Below are 20,163 nucleotides of genomic sequence, written 5' to 3' on the forward strand. Positions count from 1 at the left end.
TTAGCTTTCAGACGTGAGACTTCGTGCACTGCCACCCAGGTTTTGTTTGGCATTTCTCCCATTTCATCTCATAAACATACTCCTTCTGTCTCATAGTATAAGGAATTATTACAACCAATATACTAATATATTGGTTGTAGTGACATGTATATTAGTGTATACAGTATATAGCATAGTAAAACGCCGAAGATACTACAAAATTAAGGGAACAAAAGACTAAGTATAGTAGTAGTAGTATTATGACGTTCTCATCATGTCACAACTCACAACATCAATATATTTTTCGTGGCATCACAATATTAATACTACTAATTATTAACTGCTGCTGTAGTATGAACAGATCAGGAGAGCTGATGAGATGATCGGAGTGGGTGGCACAGATCACAGCCCGACGGACTGCAGCACGACGGGGTTGACGGCGGTGGTGGCGCCGTCGACGACGAGGTTGTGTCCGCTGATGAAGCCCGCCTGGTCGGATGCGAGGAACAGCGCGGCCTCCGCCACGTCGGACGCGCGCAGCACCTTCCCGCGCAGCACGTTGTGCGCCTCCGTCATGGCCTCCATCTCCTCCGCGCCGACGCCCACCACCGCGCAGCTCAGCGGTGTGGCCACTCCGCCGGGGGACACGAGGTTGACGCGCACGCCGTGCCGCCCGAGCTCGCCCGCCGCGGCGCGCACCAGGCCCAGAAGCGCGTGCTTGGACGCCGTGTAGGAGGCCGGGCCGAACCCGCCCTGTACGCACGCCACGCTCCCCGTGCACACGATGGCGCCCCGCACGCCGGCCGCCACCATGGCCCGCGCGGCGTGCTTGACGCACGCCGCCGCGCCGCGGAAGTTGACGGCCATGACGCGGTCGAGGCCCGCCAGGTCCATGTCGGTCACGGGGCCCGTCGGGAGCAGCACGCCGGCGTTGCTGAGCATGACGTCGAGCCGGCCGTGCGCCGCCACGGCCGCCGCCACCGTGGCCTCCACCTGGGCCTCGTCCGTCACGTCGCACCGCGCGTACGTGCACGAGCCGGGCCTGGACTCGGCGACGGAGGCCGCCACCGCCTCGCCCAGCGCGTCCTGGATGTCGGCGATGACCACCGTGGCGCCGCTGGCCGCGAAGAGCCGCGCCGCCGCCTCGCCGATGCCACTCGCGCCGCCCGTCACGATGGCCACCTTGCCGTCCAGCCTCGGCCTCGACATGGTGACGCCGCCGGCTGATCTGTCCTGCACAGCACCGCGCAGCACCGCACGCGGTTAACTTAGGCCGCCGGAATGAACGGCGTGCTGTGGATGTGTTGGTTTACATCATCTGTGCCGTGGATGGGTTTATATAGGGCATACTTTGCTTTAAACTAGCAATGTAACCGCGTCGGCAGTAATATATTCTCGAGGAATTAGAATTATAAGCAGTTGTACTACTGCCTACACGTTAATTTGCGATTTGCATGCACTGTTTTTCTTTCTGATGAAATTGATGCCTCATTTTAAACTAATAAAATTCAAATTTTGATGAAATGGAGAAGGAAGAGGAATCTGTGGAGGCGGGCTGGCAGGCGACAGGGAGGAACAGCGGGCGACGGGGGAGCACGTGGCCATGGTCGAGGGCTTGAGGCAGGGAGACACCTTCCTCACATTGTTAGGCTGGCATGCCTGCACGCCCCTGTCAAATGCACATACACACACAGCATTACAGCATTATTACTCAGTGTGATCGATCATCATGTTTGTTTGTATGATAGTATGGAGAAGCTGTAGTAATTAAGATTGATGGAAGAAAATGATCTAGAGTTGGATCTGATGGTCTGTGTGACCCATCTTCCAGCGTACGCGTTGTTGTTCTACAAATGAAGTTGGTGACATAGGACCGGAAAAAGTCTATTTTAAATCTTGAATTTGTAGAGGTCAGATGAAATGAACCCTCAAGTCGAAATCCCGGTTGACCGTACCCTGAACTATGAAATCCATGACGAAATTCAGGGTTTAAAATGGACTTTTGGCAAAGGGGAGATGTTCGGCCCCAACGTTCCTCACTAGTCCACATTGGTGGCCATCGTGCCCCCTACCGGCATGGGGTCCATCTCTCCTCTTCTCCTCCCCGCCATCGTCGAATACTTGGCTAGCTTTCTTCAATAGGTCATGTTGCCCCACCTCCCGATAGCGGTGGCCCGATAGCTTGATTCCCCCGACAAGCTGGGAGAGCTGGATGTGCCAAACGAAATCTCGGCACCTTGGCGACGATAGCGGTGATGCTCGTTTGTGTTGTGTCCCTTTCGGGATGCCATCGTCGCTCTACCCCATTTGCCCTTGTGCAAGTGTCCAAGGTGAAAACCTATATCCATTCCGATAGACTTGATGGTGATAGTGTCTGCATAGTGACCCTTTTGGGCCCGTCATCGGTGAGTGTGGATTTCCTTCTGTCGCGACAAAGTGTTTTGAGCTGGTTTGGAGCGCCACTATGTCGCCTCGACTTTGGCATTTGGCGGTCACTCTTACCACTATCATGCACATGTGCTAGGTCTTCAGGCCTCTCGGTTCTTTCTGCTCGACGGCAGAGTCACGCTGCCTCTATGCAATAGTTTGGTGGAATTCTTGTTGCAATATCTCGTAGTTTCTTAAGGTAATGCATGTTCGAGTGCCGTCAATGGCCTTGGTTTTGTCTCGTGGTGGTCCGGCCTCTCATGTGCTTTTGCTCGACAAGGATGGCAACACACTTCTAATGATTATTAGCTGTGTTTGGCATCTTTTGTCTTCTTTCTTTTCATTAGCTTGTTTTGACACTCCTTGACGCTTTGTATCGTTAAGCCGTGTTCTATAAAACAGGGCGCACCCTTTTTATTGGGTGCTGCTCACTCTCTTCCGGTTTATAAAGTTTAAATCTGAAATATCATAAACTAAGATGGATTGTAAGTGAATGACACTAATTTGAACTGTCCAATGAAATACTTGTCACATATTCCATTCCCAAAGGAATAAGTGCATCATCCCCCTCTCATTTGACTTGCATGATGTAGTAAAAAAATGCATAAAATGTGCCATGATACTCAAAGCACTTCAGCTCAGTTGGATTCACAAGTGGAATATGGCATTTTGGAGCTCGGGCTCCATGGAGCCCTGTTTTTGAAAACCCCAAAATTCATCAAAATTCATATTTTTACATTTGAAAAAAACTGAATAAGATACGAATATACATGAAGGCATAATACACATGTGTGCAAATTTTTAAAATAAAATACGTTGAAACGAGGTCTGTGCAAAAAAGACAAATATATGTCTTTTAAGCACATGATACTATTCATCCCAAAAGTCCATAAATTTATTCTTTTTTACACAGATCGCATCTTAAGGTATTTCATCCTTAATTTTTACACACATATACATTTCATTCTTGTGTACTTACATATTTTTCAAATTATATTGAAACAAAAAATTGATTTTTAAAGAAAATAAAGAATGCCATGAAGCCCGAGCTTCAAAATGCATTTTCGTCAAAAATGAGCCTAATATAACGAAAATCAGAATTTTTTTAGATGGATCCTTTAAACGAGAAGGGAGGAAGTATGTCGGTAAGCTAAACTGAAAAAAGAGGTCATTGTGTTCCCGTCCATTTCCTACGTCTCTATAGTCAAACCAAATCGGACGCGAACGCGAGGCGTGCTGCGGCAAACTCGGTAGAATTTCTGTGCTTGCTTGCTTCAGGTTGTTGGTCCTCCTCCCGGCTGCTACCCATCTCCATCTGTTGGTGACACGGACAGATTACCATGCCGGACGGCCAGTGGAAGTACGGAGTACTTTATAGGATTATAATACTAGTACTATGGCCTTGTTTGTTTCACTGGGACTAGACTAAGGCCTTGTTTGGTTTCAATAAGTCAGGTGACTTATAAGTCAGGTGACTTAAAACCAGTGACTTATAAGTCACGCCTGTTTGGTTGACATCTGACTTATAAGTCACATTTTCATGCAAAAGTGGAAGACTTATAAGTTTTAAGTTGGGGTGACTTATAAGTTGAGTCTGTTTGGCAAAATAAGTCACTTTTTGCACTTTTCAACTTATAAATTGGTGACTTATTTGAAACCAAACAGTGTCTAAAAAAAATCTCTTTTAGTCCCTAGTAACCAAACAGGAGGGACTTTTTTTAAGGGACTAGAAAAAAACTCTACTAGAGGGACTTTTTTCTTTAGTCCCTGGGACTTAAAAAAAAAAGTCTAGTCCGTTGAGAAACAAACACCCCCATATGATAGATCGATCGACAGACACACATGGCTCAGATCCAAAGAAGAGACAGAGTTACTGTGTCTGCGCACCATGGTCAACGGACTCCTTCCGTTTCGTCGGATCCGGCGCCATCATCATCTCCATCGTCAGGTCAACGGGTGGTTAAAGCTCCCTGCTGGCTGATGGGCTTGATCTAATCGCTCTGACTCTGACTGACACAAATCACGGCTGCCGGCAGCGGCAGGGCCGGATGGATGCCTTGCGGTCAAAGCACACGACTTTTCCCACCTCTTCCGATCAGATCGACAACGAATACAACACCTCCGTGGGTTCGACTTCACTTTAATACTTAAAAAATGGAGGACCAGGCAGAGTAAATAGATAGCGGAGTAAAAAAAATTAACCGATGCCTTAAAAGTTAAGTGAGGATTGACAAAGTAAAGTTAGCGGAGTAAATTTCTTTTACTTAACGACGATGACCGCACGGAGGCTATCTTTTATACGGAGTAGTTAGTGAAGTAAAAAAAACAAAACTTTGTAGATTTTGCTTCCTAGCCACATCAACAACATATACAACACCACCGTAGGTTCAACTTCACTTTAATACTTCAAAATTATACTGAAAATTTACACAAATTCTAATTTAGCTTTGTACAGAAAGAGAGCGTGTAGCTCTCGGCATACGCGTCTATGTATGCCGTGCGTGACAGCTCTGGGCATATGGTCGACACATGTCGCAATGGGCGTTAGTTCTGGTTTCATCTAAAAGACGAGCATCATGCAAGTACAATAATGAGTTTATAGCCCGTTTACATGACACATTTGTCTATGTGAAGGATAAAGATATAAAAATGTAAGAGCATCTCTAGCTGACCCCGCATAATTGTTACGACCCGCAGAATAACCCTTAAAATAAGGGTCTGCGTGAAAAATGCTGCCACACCAGACCCCTGAAACGCGTCCGGTCCGTAAATTGTTTTGAGGAGCGCGGCAAAATCCCCTCACCTACCCGCGAAAACACAGGTTTCCGCCTCGCCTATACGGTGCCCTGTATTACAGGGGAGCGGTGGCGGGACGGACATTTCAGCCCGCGCCCTTTCCCCTCCCCTTCCGCCGCCGCGCCACCATTGCTTCCCCAGTCCGTCGCTGGCGATTTCCGTCGAATCTACGGGGTGATTCGTGCCGCTGGGTCGCCGCTGCCCTCTTCCGCCGAGCCGCTGTACCGGCTCCCCGGGATCCGACAATCCACGGCGGCGGGAGAGGCACCGCCGGAGATGAACTTGATCATGTGCGAGAAGTTTCTACTCGAGGATTCATCCGATTCGGATGACTCGGATGTTGAGACGATGCTTCTCACATTTCGCCAGCAAAGTTTGGTGATGGCCCTTGCCGTAAAGGAGCACGAAGACGAGCACCGAAAGAGGTGGCGTGGATCGAATGTCGGCCGTCTTTGCATTCCTCGAAATAGCCATCTCGACAACGAGATGCTGATGTGAGACTACTTCGCCGCCAATCCAACATACCCACCGCACCTCTTCCGGAGAAGGTACCGTATGCGCAGATCCCCCTTTGTTAAAAACTTAAAATTGTTGAAGCTTGCGAGGCCAATTGTCGATATTTTACTCAAAGAAGGAATGCCGCGGGCTTGAAGGGATTTAGTGCATAACAGAAAATCTCGACAACTATGCGGGTAATTTCATATGGCGTTCCGGCTGACTACACCAATGAGCACCTTCGCATTGGGGAAGATAGTATGATTGAGTCAGTGTGTAGGTTTGCCAAAGTGATTGTTTGTGTCTTTGGTCCTGAATATCGTCGGGCACCGAACGAGGAAGACATAAAAAAATTGATGTCATTTAACAAAAGAAGAGGTTGTCCTAGCATGCTAGGAAGCATAGATTGTATGCATTAGACATGAAAAACTGCCCAAAAGCATGGCAGGGAATGTATTATGGCAAGTCTCGTGATGCAACAATTGTGCTAGAGGCTGTAGCTTCACATGATTTATGGATTTGGCATTGCTTTTTTGGTATGCCAGGTACTCTAAATGATATCAATATGTTGCAACGGTCTAATTTGCTTGCTAGGCTTGCTAGTGGTGATGCTCCGGCTTGCAAGTACACTTTCTATGGGCATGAATACACAAAAGGATACTATCTTGCAGATGGTATATACCCTTCTTGGTGAACATTTGTGAAGAGCATCAAAGACCCCCAAAGTAGGAAAGAGTCTGAATTCGCAAGGGCACAAGAGGCAGCCCAAAAAGACATTGAAAGAGCATTTGGGGTTTTGCAATCTAGGTTTGCCATTGTTCGTCGTCCTGCTCGGTTTTGGGACAAGCAGTCCTTAAAAACATCACGATATGCTATGTTATTCTTCACAATATGATTCTCAAAGATGAGAAAGGCATGAACTTGGAGTTCTTCTATGACAATGTGGGCAGCCGTGTCAAACCAGCTAGAGACCCTAATCGAATTAGAGATTTTCTTCACACCTACACGGAGATTGAAAATGCAAACACCCACTGTCAACTTGAGAAGGATCTCATTGAGCACCATTGGCAAAGGGCCGGGCAGTAACACATTCCATTTTTTCATTCATTTTCATTTCATTCATGTGTGATTTGTATACGGGACAATTTTTGTATTCATGTGTAATATTCATTTAGTTTGCTGCGGTGATTTGAATAATTATTGTACTTTGGATGATTACTGTATTTGGAATATTACCATTTTATTTATATTGCACATGATGAGTAATTTTGATTTATGGGGTCTTCGGTTTGCGGGGTCGACGCGGCCGCCAGAGCAGACCCCGCATTGCCGACCCGTAAAAAACATCTTCTCCGAAGATCTTTTTTACGGGTCCATTTTGTGGGATCTGACTATGTCCGCATCCAGAGCGGCCCGCAAAACCCTTTTTTCACGAACTGTAAATGCCTTTTGCGGGTTGGCTATATGCGTGGTCTGCTAGAAATGCTTTAAGGGGAGTAAGCTCTTAGGCAAATATGATAAATATGAATAAAAAGAACAGAGAGAAGATGAAAAAAATAAAAATATAATAGCAAACCTTATAGCCCACATTGTTGCATGAGTGCATATAGATAATGACTACATATAACATGACAGTTTGATATAACCATGAGTTGATTATATTACTAACATGCTCTTACAACCCTGTCAGGCTGGTCGTAATGGGAGTATCATAAGTAGTATCATGCATGCCAACTAAGCATATTTGATGAGGTGACATGAAATTAAATGAGGAAAGAAAGGATTGAGTAGAGGCTGGCCATAGTGGGGAATATCATATAGTAGTATCATGCATATGATACTATTGTATGATACTACCTTCATAATGCATAGTATCTTAGATGACCTTATTTATTGACATGCATGACACATAATAACATAATACCTATGTTACTTTAACCATCTCTTTCTTGTTTAATTGTCTGCCACATAAGCATGTTTGCTAGTCCCAAGTACATGATACTACCTTAGTTACTCCCACTATGGCCAGCCTGATAGTGTATTATATTAAATGTTGTGTTACTATGTGTCATGCATGACAATAAATGAACTGTTTCATGATACTAACACATGATACTAGTGCATGATACTACATTCTTAATGCATAGTATCATGTAATACGTATGCAGGTGTACATGAGGCTAGTTGTAATGGAGAGTATCATATACGTATTTTGTGAGCGTGTAATGGAGAGCCTCATGCACACCTGCATATGTTCGGGTTCTGTGAGCTGCCATGTGGCAGCCTTGGGGCATCTGGCACAAATTTAAACTAAGTGTCCGACACTGGGCGTTCTGGCTTGCTCTTTTTTCTTTTGCTGTGGGCTGCTGTTTTTGTATCAACGTATGTGTATGTCGAGCCTTAAAAAAAGGCCAGTGTGTACGGGTCGAAACTTTTGGCCGGCCGTGCGTGGACCGCACGATCTGCCAACCGCGCGCGTTCGCACCGTCATGCAACATTTTTTCCTCGATGCAGCAAATTTCGGCGTGATGCAGCAATTTTTATCAACGGTTGCAACAATAAGAAAATTGTAGCAAAAAAAAATATCTACGTGATCGTAGCAAAAAAACGAAGCTGATGATGCGTGGTAGCAAAAAAAACGAAGCTGATGATGCATATACTTACATGTTCTCAATAATATCTTTTTTTTAAAACTAAAATTCTAAGTTAGACAAGTTAACAATTTTATGTAAAACAAACACAACTACAAACACAAACAAAGTCACTGTTAACCTGGCTTGAGTAACATATTACAATATTTAAATATGAATTATCTATTTATTTTGTTTCCATTTACTTATATATTTTCAGTACAATTAAAGGAAACATCACGTGACGTGAGATCTTTTTTAGTGTGAAATATATAAGGTGAGAAATGCCCCGGCCAAGAATATGTGAAGGAATCCCATGAAAGCCCGATTGCTAAAGTCATAAGAGCACTTGGGTCTCCGTAGGCAGTTGAAAGAGAAATTGGGCGTGCCCACCTCGACATAAATACAGTGTATTGTTTACTCTATCTTGATTTTCCTCTATCTTGATGTTGAAATAGCGTATAATATAATATTCCCTCCATCATATTTTAAAAGACACGGTTAAATTTACGTACATTCTTATAATAGACAAGATTTAGGACGCATTGCATTTACTTCTAACATCTAATTAGTACTTCATTGTACTATTTATATATGTATGTATAGTATGAATTCTATTTTTCAATCCAGCTCACAACCAATCAATAATCACTTAAATTTCAGAAAATTTTTAAACACGCCTTTTAAATCGTAAGGGAGGAAGTACCAACCATCGAGCTAGGGGAATCCTATTTGGCGCAGGTCGCTGGTTAGCAACCGGCGCGTATCTCCCTTAAATGCGTATTTTTGTATGGGCCGGTCCTTTTTTGGGTTTCAACCAGGATTTTTGTTTTTCTTGTTTCTTTTTTTTTTTTTTTTACTTTTTTTCGTTTTCAGCTATGTTTCTTCTTCTGTTTTCTGTTTTCTTTTTTGTTTTTATTTTCTTATCTGTTTTTCTACTTTATTTTTATTTTAAATTTGCAAAATATTTTAAATTTGTAAATGTTTTTATACTCATGAACATTTATTTAAATCGTGATCATTTTTGAAATTACTGAAAAATTTCTTAAATTATGAACATTTATTTACAAATTAGTGAGCATTCTCTTTAATCATGATTTGTTTTCAAATCAAGAAGTTTTTAAAATTCATGAAAAAAATCGAAATCATGAACATGTTTTACCAATTCCTGAACATTCTCTTAGTTGTGAATGTTTTCCGAATTCGTGAACATTTTTTCAAATCATGTACATTTTTTAAATTCACAAACAATTTTTCAAAATCTTGAACATATTTTTACAAATTCGTGAACACTCTCTTAACTTGTGAACATGTTTTTAAATCATGAATAACTTTTAAATTTCTGAACATTGTTTCATAAATTCGTGAAAATTATCTTAAACCGTGAACATTTTTTGAGTTCCTAAACATTTTTTTTAAATCATGGATATTTTTTGAATTCATGATTTTTTTCCAAAACCTTATTTTAGGGAATATATTACACCTTTCCTTGTTTACAAGTGCGGACGGTGTAGAGGGAGCATTGTTTAGGGAAAAAGGTATTAGGCTACTTCAACAAATCAAATGTTTTAGTGACTGAAATGTTTTCTGAATTATCAAGACAATGAGCACTGGTTTCCTCAAGGTGTAGAGGGATCATTGTTTGCGCAAAAAAGGGCAAACCCGTTGCTATCTAGATAGTCTCATTTTAAATCCCTTTTTGTAGAAACCACTCGTCCTATTGTCTTCCTCCTACACACCCGTCATGCAATCCACATGTCAGAAACAGAGGGGGCGTAAAATGGCAAACCCACTCCCCCCTAACAACTTCTTTTAGGGTGTGTTTTTCGCCTTTATTTCTCTCAAGTACTAAGGGAGATGAACTGATTTAGTGAACAATTATTCGGTTGCTTTAGTAATTTCATATCGTATCATACTTCAAAGAGTATACATGTAGCATATCATACTTCAAAAAAATACATTTCTCTTACTGCATATTGTGTCGTACATTAAACAAGTACCGAGGGAATGTAAAATATGTTGGGAAACATTGTACGAGAAACAAAAAAAATCCTACACTCACCAAGATCAATCTATGGAGATAAACATCTACGAGAGGGGGAGTGCCTCTACATACCCTTGTAGATCACTAAGCGGAAGCGCTGAGAAACGCGGTTGATATAGTCAAACATCTTCGCGATCCAATCATGATTTGTCCCCCGATCCAATCATGAACGTCCTCATCAAGTGCCGAACGGACGGCACCTCCGCGTTCCGCACGCGTATAGCCCGATGATGCCTTCACCACCTCGATCCATCGAACGTGGGTGAAGTGGTAGATGAGTTATCCGTCACCACAATGGTGTGGTGGCGGTGGTGGTGGTGTTATCTCAGCACGGCTTCGCCAAGGAGTGCCACATATGCGTTTCGGAGGAGAAATCGACCTAGGAAGAGAGGTAGGGCTGCACCTATGCCTTGGGGTAGGTTGGGCGCAGCCTTGGCCCCTCCTCCAAGGGAGGGCTGGCCGACCAAGTGGGGAGGAATCCACCTCCAACAAGGGAGATGGGCGCCTAAGGGGAGGGGTCCCTCCTCCACAAGGCAACTCCCCACCTATCACTTGGGGGCATGGGACTCTTTGTGGTCGGTTACCCAGCCCACCAGGGGCTGGTGAGCTACCTCCTAGGCCCATGTTGCCCCTAGGGTGGGTGGGCCCCTCCCGGTGGACCCCCGGAACCCTTTAGGCACTCCGTGTACAATACCGTAAAACCCTAAAACTTTTCTGGAACCCAAATACCACTTTCCTATATGTAAATCTTTACCTCCAGACCGTTTCAGAGCTCCACGTGACGTCCGGGATCTCATTCGGGACTCCAAACAACCTTCAGTCACCAACACAATAACTCAACTATATTTATATCGTCATCGAATGTTAAGGGTGCAGTCCCTGCGGGTTCGAGAACTATGCACACATGACCGAGACACCTCTACGGTCAATAACCAATAGCAGGACCTGGATGCACATATTGGTTCTTACATATTCTACGAAGATATTTATCGGTCGAACCACGATGTCAAAGATTCAATCAATCCCGCATGGAGTTCCCTTTGTTCATCGGTATGTTAGTTGCCCGAGATTCGTTCGTCGGTATCTCCATACCTAGTTCAATCTCGTTACCGGCAAGTCTCTTTACTCGTTTCGTAATACAAGATCTCGTGACTAACTCCTTAGTCACATTGCTTGCAAGCTTGTTGTGATGTTGTATTACCGAGTGGGCCCCGAGATACCTCTTCATCAGATGGAGTGACAAATCCTAGTCTTGATCCATGCCAACTCCACACACACCCTTGGTGATACCTGTAGAGCATCTTTATAGTCACCCAACTACGTTGTGACGTTTGATACACACAAGTCATTCCTCCGGTGTCAGTGAGTTGCGTGATCTCATGGTCATAGGAACAAATACATTGACATGCACAAAGCAATAGCAATAAACTGGATACGATCAAACGTTATGCTTAAGGTTTGGGCCTTGTCCATCACATCATTCTCCTAATGATGTTATCCCGTTATCATATGACAACTCATGTCCATGGCTAGGAAACTTTAGCCATCTTTGATCAATGAGCTAGTCTAGTAGAGGCTCACTAGGGACATGGTGTTGTCTATGTATACACATGTGTATTTGAGTTTCCAATCAATACAATTATATCATGGATAATAAAATATTATCATGAACAACGAAATATGATAATAACTAATTTATTATTGCCTCTAGGGCATATCTCCAACAAAATGTGCACTACAACCTAAAGTCTTCAACTACATTATGGCAGGAATATTATCATCAACAACTGAAAGTCGTGACTAAGGGTTTATTTACTCCTTGAAGAGTTCAAAAACTCATGTCCCTTACTACATATGTATTATCTAGCTCAAGCGAATTAAAGAGAAACAAGTTTAGATAGTGAGTAGTCCAACTCTTTTTTGCAGACACTTCCTTACTTATGATATTTTTTCACACTACCACTGTGTATTGCGGGAGATGCATTTACAACTTTTGAAATTCTCCCACATGTTGTAACATATATGTGTTTTTTGCAGGGAAAGTTAGGATTCTCAAATGATGACCTTACTGCAAGTCTTTGGCCCCAAAAACAACAATTAAACCAGTCCTCAATGCACTGGCAGTGCAGCAGTAGCATGAAGAAACAAAAGCCATCGAGCACAGCCTGACAAACCAGCATGACCAACTAGAAGTTGGGGAATGTTGCATGGCAAACAATTTTTTTCCTACGAATACCCAAGATCAATCTGTGGAGATGAACAACTATGAGAGGGGAGTGCATCTACATACCCTTGTAGATTGCTAAGTGGAAGCATAGAGAAATGTGGTTGATGTAGTCGAACATCTTTATGATACAATCATGATCCGTCCCGCGATCCAATCACGATCAGTCTCGATCAAGCGTCGAATGGACGACACCTCCACGTTCAGCACAAGTACAACTCGATGATGCCTTCACCACCTCGATCTAGCGAGCGAAGGTGAAGTAGTAAGTGAGTTCTCAGGCAGCACAATGGCGTGGTGGTGGTGGTGGTACGATCTCGACAGGGCTTTGCCACGCACTACTGCGATCGTGATGGCGGAGAAGTACTACGAGAGAGAGAGATGAGGGTTGTGCCGTGACTTATGTTGCGGCTGCTGATGACGAGTTGATGGATATACTTCTTACCCCTCGTTGGTTACCCCAAGTGGAAGGTGGAGATGTAGTCAGCAGCAGATTTCCCTTACACGGGGACGGTAAGGTTTATCGAACCAGGAGGACTCTGAGGATCAACAAGTAGGTGTCCGCTGCTCTGGCGCTAGCAGAAGACGTGGACCTACACAGACAACAAGTAACTTTGCTCCCAACGAGTACAGAGAAGTTGTCAATCTCTCCGGCCTTGTAGTTTGCAAAGGATCAAAACACAAGCGGGAATAGTGACAGTGATTGCAACGGAGAAGTAAATAAGGCAGTAAATGATGGAGGTGTAAGCAATGGTGGTGATATGGAACGGAGTCACATGATGTTCACTAGTGATGTCTCTCTCCGAAAAGATGATAAACAACTATGCTTGGGTAAACAAATTACAGTTGGGCAATTGACAGAATTATGAACGCACCTCAATGCTAATTATGCTACCTGAAAGTCGGAGGCTCAATAGTAATGGGCAGTACGCCAAGACAAGTAGACTGTTTATTCATCAACATCTACTTACTAATCATCCACCTTGAGATATATATCCAGAATATCTCGCTGGTATTAAGTTGCGAGCCCCACCCAAAGTGTAAACTCAAATTAAGCAACGGACAACTGCATTAATGAACCATGCGTAAGGTAAACAATCGTTGCAACCGTGGTCACAAGCACCGATGTTTTCTCCCTGGTGGCAACAACACATCCCCTAGTCTCATGTTTCTGTCACTCAAACTAGACATCAGGGGGCATGGACCCACAATCATGCATAACGCTCCCTCTTGGAGTTACAATCTACTACTCGGCCAAAGCAATACAAAGCAACAAAGAACATGCATGAATCACTAAAGAACATAATATAAAAAGATAATAAAATATATAACTCATCACAATCTGAACATAATCTCATAATCCATCGGATCCCAACAAACCAAGCATAGCAATAGGAGGAAAATTACATAGGTGCCTTGATCATGTAGGGCGGCTCACATGGGCTAATCATTGAAGCAAAAGATTGGAGAGAAGACATCACATAGCTACTAGTCATGGACTCATGGTCCAAGGAGGACTAGTCACGGCACGTCCGGGAAGCGTCCATGGCGGTGGAGAAGCTCCGGGAGGTCAATCCTCCCTCCGGCAGGGTGCCGGGAAGAGGCCTCATGACGCTCCCGATCTGGGAAGCGCTCCGGCGGCGGAACGATGCAGAAAATCGCGATTCTGGATATGATGGAAGGGTTTCCAATCGGAGGGGTAAATATAGGCCAAAGGAGGGCGTCATAGGAGGTGGGCCGCACCCAGGCGACCTGTGGGCGTGGCCGGGGGACAGGCCGCGTAGGGAGGCCGCCTGGGCAGGCCCTGGCTCCCCTCTGGCCCATCTTTGGTGCTCCGGTAGCTTCCATCACGCTGATTTTTACATAGTTTTCTCGGGATTTTTGGGACTTTGGAAATTTGGGTAAAAGTCCCTGCAAAAAAGACATCAACAGACAGAAACTGGCACCGGGTGCATTGGGTTAGTAGGTTAGTCCAAATATGTGTAAAAAGATATAAAAGTGTAGCAAAACATATAACAATGTCACCCAAATATCATGGAACAAACATAAATTATAGATACGTTTGGGACGTATAAACTGCTCTCCATCTCCTCTAGTATATATAGGGGGAAGGGAGGAGGGGCTGACGTCCTAGGGTTTCCCCTAGGTGTGGGGCGGCGGCCAAGAGGTGCCTTGGCCCTCAAGGAAAGGGGGGCGGCGGCCACCTCAGGGCCAGCCCAGCCGCTTGGCCGCATGTGCCTTAGGTGGGAGGGATGTCCAGCCCACCAGGGGCTGGTGCGCCACCTCTCACAGCCCATGGGGCCCTTCAGGGCAGGTGGACCCTCCCGGTGGATCTCCGGAACACTTCCTGAACCTCCATCACAAAACCGGTAACTTGTGAAACTCTTCTGGACTCGAATACCAACTTCCCATATATCAATCTTTACCTTCGGACCATTCTAAAGCTCGTCATCATGTTCGAGATCTCATTCAGGACTCTGAACAACTTTCAGCCACCAACATAATAACTCAACAATACTATATCGTCAGGTTCGAGAATGATGTAGACATGACTGAGTCACCTCTCCGCTGAATAACCAATAGCGGGACCTGGATGCCCGTATTGGTTCCTACGTATTCTACGAAGATCTTTATCAGTCGAACCATAATGTTAAGGATTCATCCAATCCCATATGATGTTCCCTTTGTCCATCGGTATGTTACTTGCCCGAGATTCGATCATCGGTATCTCCATACCTAGTTCAATCTCGTTACCGGCAAGTCTCTTTAATCGTTCTGTAATACAAGATCCTGTGACTAACTCTTTAGTCACATTTCTTGCAAGCTTATTGTGATGTTGTATTACTAAGTGGGACTAGAGATACCTCTCCGCCATACGGAGTGACAGATCCGAGTCTCGATCCATGCCAACCCAACAGACACCCTCGGAGATACCCGTAGAGCATCTTTATAATCACCCACTTACGTTACGATATTTGATACACGCAAGGCATTCCTTCGGTGTCAGGGAGTTGTATGATCTCATGGTTTTAGGAACATATACATTGACATGTAGAAAGCAATATCAGTAAACTTAGTGATATGATGAAATGATATGCTTACGGTCTGGGTCTTGTCCATCACATCATTCTCCTAATGATGTGATCCCGTTATCAAATGACAACTCATGTCTATGGCTAGGAAACCTTAACCATCTTTGATCAACGAGCTAGTGTAGTAGAGGCTTACTTGGTACACTATGTTGTCTATGTATCCACGCGTGTATTTGAGTTTCCAATCAATACAATTATAGCATGGATAATAAATAATTGTCGTGAACAAGGGAATATAATAATAACCACTTTGTTCTTGCCTCCAGGGCATATTTCCAACAGTCTCCCACTAGCACTAGAGTAAATAATCTAGTATTACATGGTAATGAATCTAATACCCATAGAGTTCTGGTGTTGATCATGTTTTGCTCGTGGAAGAGGTTTAGTCAATAGATCTGCAAGATTCAGATCCATATGTACTTTGCAAATGTTTATGTCCTCCTCCTTGATATAATCACGGATGGAATTGAAGCGACGCTTTATGTCTCTGGTCCTTTTGTGAAACCTGGGTTCCTTGTCTAGAGTGTGTGGCCCTTTTTTGAAACCTGGGTTCCTTGCCTAGAACAATGGCACCCGTGTTGTCACAAAATAGGGTCACTGGATCTAGTGCATCGGGCACAACTCCAAGATCCGTCATGAATTGCTTCATCCAGACACCTTCCTTTGCTGCTTCCAAAGCAGCTATGTACTCCGTCTCACATGTAGAATCAGCTACAACACTTTGCTTAGAAGTGTCCTCGATTAGGTAAATGATTAAAAGATAATTTTTTATGTGGAATGCTACCTAACATACTCTTGAACAAATGTCTAATCATGGCATGAATATTAAGATACAAGTGATTCAAGGCAATAGTCTATCATTTGACAAAAAGACATCCATACTCTGGTTTACTAGCAAACAATCATGTCCTTTGAAAATAACAATGCTTGAAGAATGCTATCCCTACAAAATCATATAGCCTGTCATGCTTGTTTCGGGGAACGTTGCATGGGAAACAAAAAAAATTCCTACACACACGCAATACCTATCCATGGTGATGATCATCTACGAGAGGGGATAGTGCATCTACATACTCTTGTAGATCGCTAAGCGGAAGCATATATAACGCGGTTGATATAGTGGAACATCTTCGTGATCCAAACCGCAGCCCGTCCGGCGATCTCATCACGATCCGTCCCGCGATCCCATCACGATCCATCCCGATCTAGTGCCGAACGGACGACACCTCCGCGTTCAGCACACGTACAGCTCGATGATGATCCCCGCCTTCTTGATCCATCAAGAGGGGAGGCGAGGTAGATGAGTTCTCCGGTATGGTGGCGTGGTGGTGGTGGTGGTGGTAAACTAATCCTACAGGCTTCGCCTAAGCGCCGCCAAATTAGACTAGAGGAGAAATAGATCTAGAGAGAAGTAGAGGGAGCACGTGACAATTAGGGTTAGCTTTTGCCTCTAAATCCTCTAGTATATATATATAGGAGGGAGCGAGGGGAGGAGGCAGCCAAAAACCCTCTAGGGGTTCGGCCAAACTAGGAGGAGGTGGAAGAATCCACCTCGAATCCTACTCCAAGTAGGATTCCTTTCCTACTTGGACTCCTTCCCTTCCTTTCCTTTGGGTTTTTTACCACATCTAGCCGCATGGGCCTTAGTGGTTGGTTCGGCCAGCCCACTAGGGGCTGGTTTGACTCCTCCCACAGCCCATGATTCCCTTTGGGTCGAGACACCCCCTCCCGATGGCCCCCGGTACCCTCCCGGCACTCCCGGTACACTACCGATGAGTTCAAAACCTTTCCGATGACCAAAACAGGACTTCCTATATATCAATCTTTACCTCCGAACCATTCTGGAGCTCCTCGTGACATCTGGGATGAGATCCCGGACTCCGAACAACCTTCGGTCACCAACACCTATAACTCAACTATACCAAAATGTCACCGAACCTTAAGTGTGCAGACCCTGCGGGTTCTAGAACTATGTAGAAATGACCTGAGACACTCCCCGGTAAATAACCAATAGCGGGATCTGGATGTCCATACCGGCTCCTACATATTCTACAAAGATCTCTATCAGTTGAACCTCTATGACAAGGATTCAGATAATCCCGTATACAGTTCCTTTTATCCTTCGGTATGTTACTTTCCCGAGATTCAATCGTCGGTATCTCTATACCTATTTCAATCTCGTTACCGGAAAGTCTCTTTACTCATTGCGTAATACAAGATCCCATGACTAACTTCTTAGTCACATTGCTTGCAAGGCTTATTGTGATGTTGTATTACCGAGTGGGCCCCGAGATACCTCTCCGTCACACGGAGTGACAAATCCCAGTCTTGATCCATGCCAACCCAATAGACACCTTTGGAGATACCTATAGAGCACCTTTATAGTCACCCAGTTACATTGCAACGTTTGATAACACACAAGGTATTCCTCCGGTGTCCGGGAGTTGCATGATGTCATGGTCATAGGAACAGATACATTGACATGTAGAAAAGAGTAGCAACAAACTGACACGATCATATGCTACGTTTATAGTTTGGGTCTTATCCATCACATCATTCTCCTAATGATGTGATCCCGTTATCAAGTGACAACACTTGTCAATGGCCAGGAAACCTTGACCATCTTTGATGAACGAGCTAGTCAACTAGAGGCTCACTAGGGACAGTGTGTTGTCTATGTATCCACACATGTATTTGAGTTTCCAATCAATACAATTCTAGCATGGATAATAAACGATTATCATGAACAAGGAAATACAATAATAACCAATTTATTATTGCCTCTAGGGCATATTTCCAACAGTCTCCCACTTGCACTAGAGTCCATAATCTAGTTCACATCACTATGTGATTGTAATGAATCTAACACACATACAGTTCTAGGGCTTGATCATGTCTTGCTTGTGAGAGAGGTTTTAGTTAGCGGGTCTGAACCTTTCAGATCCATGTTTGCTTTACAAATCTCTATGTCATCCCATAGATGTTGCTACCACGCGCCATTTAGAACTATTCCAAATGACTGCTCCACTATACAAAACCGGTTTACTACTCACAGTTATTCGGATTAGTGTCAAAGCTTGCATCGACGTAACTCTTTACGACGAACTCTTCAATTACCTGCATAATCGAGAAAATTCCTTAGTCCACTAGTTACTACGGATAACTTTTGATCGCTGTCCAGTAATCCATTCCTGGATCACTTTTGTACCCCTTGACAAATTCATGGCAATGCACACATCAGGTGCGGTACACAACTGATACATCCCAAACGTATCTATAATTTCTGCTTGTTTCATGATCTTTTGGGTGACATTGTTATATGTTTTGCTACACTTTCTATCATTTTACACATATTTGGACTAACCTACTAACTCAGTGCACCCAGTGCCAGTTTATGTCTGCTGATGTCTATTTTGCATGCGCTTTTACCCAATTTTCCGAAGCCCGAAAATTCCAGAAAAAATATTTAAAAAATCAGCGAAACATAAGCTTCCGGATCACCGAAGATGGGCCAGAGGGGGGGGGGCAGGGGCCTCCCCGGTGACCTGCTGGGACGGCCAGGCCCTAGGTCGTGCCAGGAGGCCGCCTGGGTGGGTCCCACCTCCTCCGGTGCCTTCCTTTGGCCTATATTTAGAGTCTCGAGAGGAAACACTTAAAGAACTTCTGGAATCGTGAATTTCTCAATCATTCCGCCGCCACAGCGCTTCCGAGATCGGGAGCGTCAGGAGACCTCTTCCCGGCACTCTGCCGGAGGGAGGATTGACCTCCGGGAGCTTCTCCACCGCCATGGACGCTTCCCGGATGTGCTCTGAATAGTCCTCCTTGGACCATGAGTCCATGACAAGTAGCCATGTGATGTCTTCTCTCTAATCTTGTGCTTCAATGGTTAGTCCTTGTGAGCTGCCCTACATGATCAAGGCATCTATGTAATTCTCTTGCTATTGCTATGCTCGGTTTGTTGGGATCCGGTGGATTATAAGATTATGTTCAGATTGTTATGAGTTATATATTTGATTATGCTTTTATATTATATTCCTTAGTGATTCATGCATGTTCTCCGTTGCTATTTATTGCTTTGACCGAGTAGTAGATTGTAACTCCAAGAGGGAGCGTTATGCATGATTGTGGGTTCATGCCCCTCGATGTCTAGCTTGAGTGACAGAAACATGAGACTAGGGGAAGCCTTGTTGCCACCAGGGAGAAAACAATGGTGCTTGTGACCAGGGTTGCAAGGATTGTTTACCTTACGCATAGTTCGTTAATGCAGTTGTCCGTTGCTTTGAGTTTACACTTTGGGTGGGTCTCACAACTTAATACTGGAGAGATGTTCTGGATAGATATCTCAAGGTGGATGATTAGTAAGTAGATGCTGATGAATAAATGGTCTACTTGTCCTGGCGTACTGCCCATTACTATTGAACCTCTAACTATCAAGTAGCATAATTAGCATTGCGGTGCGATCATAATTCTATAAAT

General features: G+C 44.3%; 1 protein-coding gene across 1 annotated transcript; it reads right to left on the reverse strand.

Annotated features, from left to right (window-relative positions):
- Positions 1 to 217: 217 nt before the first annotated feature.
- On the reverse strand, positions 218 to 1,416 carry LOC123399361 (short-chain dehydrogenase reductase 3b-like). The gene has a single exon (XM_045093778.1). It carries the CDS (start codon positions 1,186 to 1,188, stop codon positions 382 to 384), a length of 807 nt encoding a protein of 268 aa, XP_044949713.1. The 5' UTR covers positions 1,189 to 1,416; the 3' UTR covers positions 218 to 381.
- Positions 1,417 to 20,163: the final 18,747 nt, after the last annotated feature.

This window comes from Hordeum vulgare, chromosome 5H (genome assembly GCF_904849725.1).
Source record: "Hordeum vulgare subsp. vulgare chromosome 5H, MorexV3_pseudomolecules_assembly, whole genome shotgun sequence".
Taxonomy (NCBI): domain Eukaryota; kingdom Viridiplantae; phylum Streptophyta; class Magnoliopsida; order Poales; family Poaceae; genus Hordeum; species Hordeum vulgare.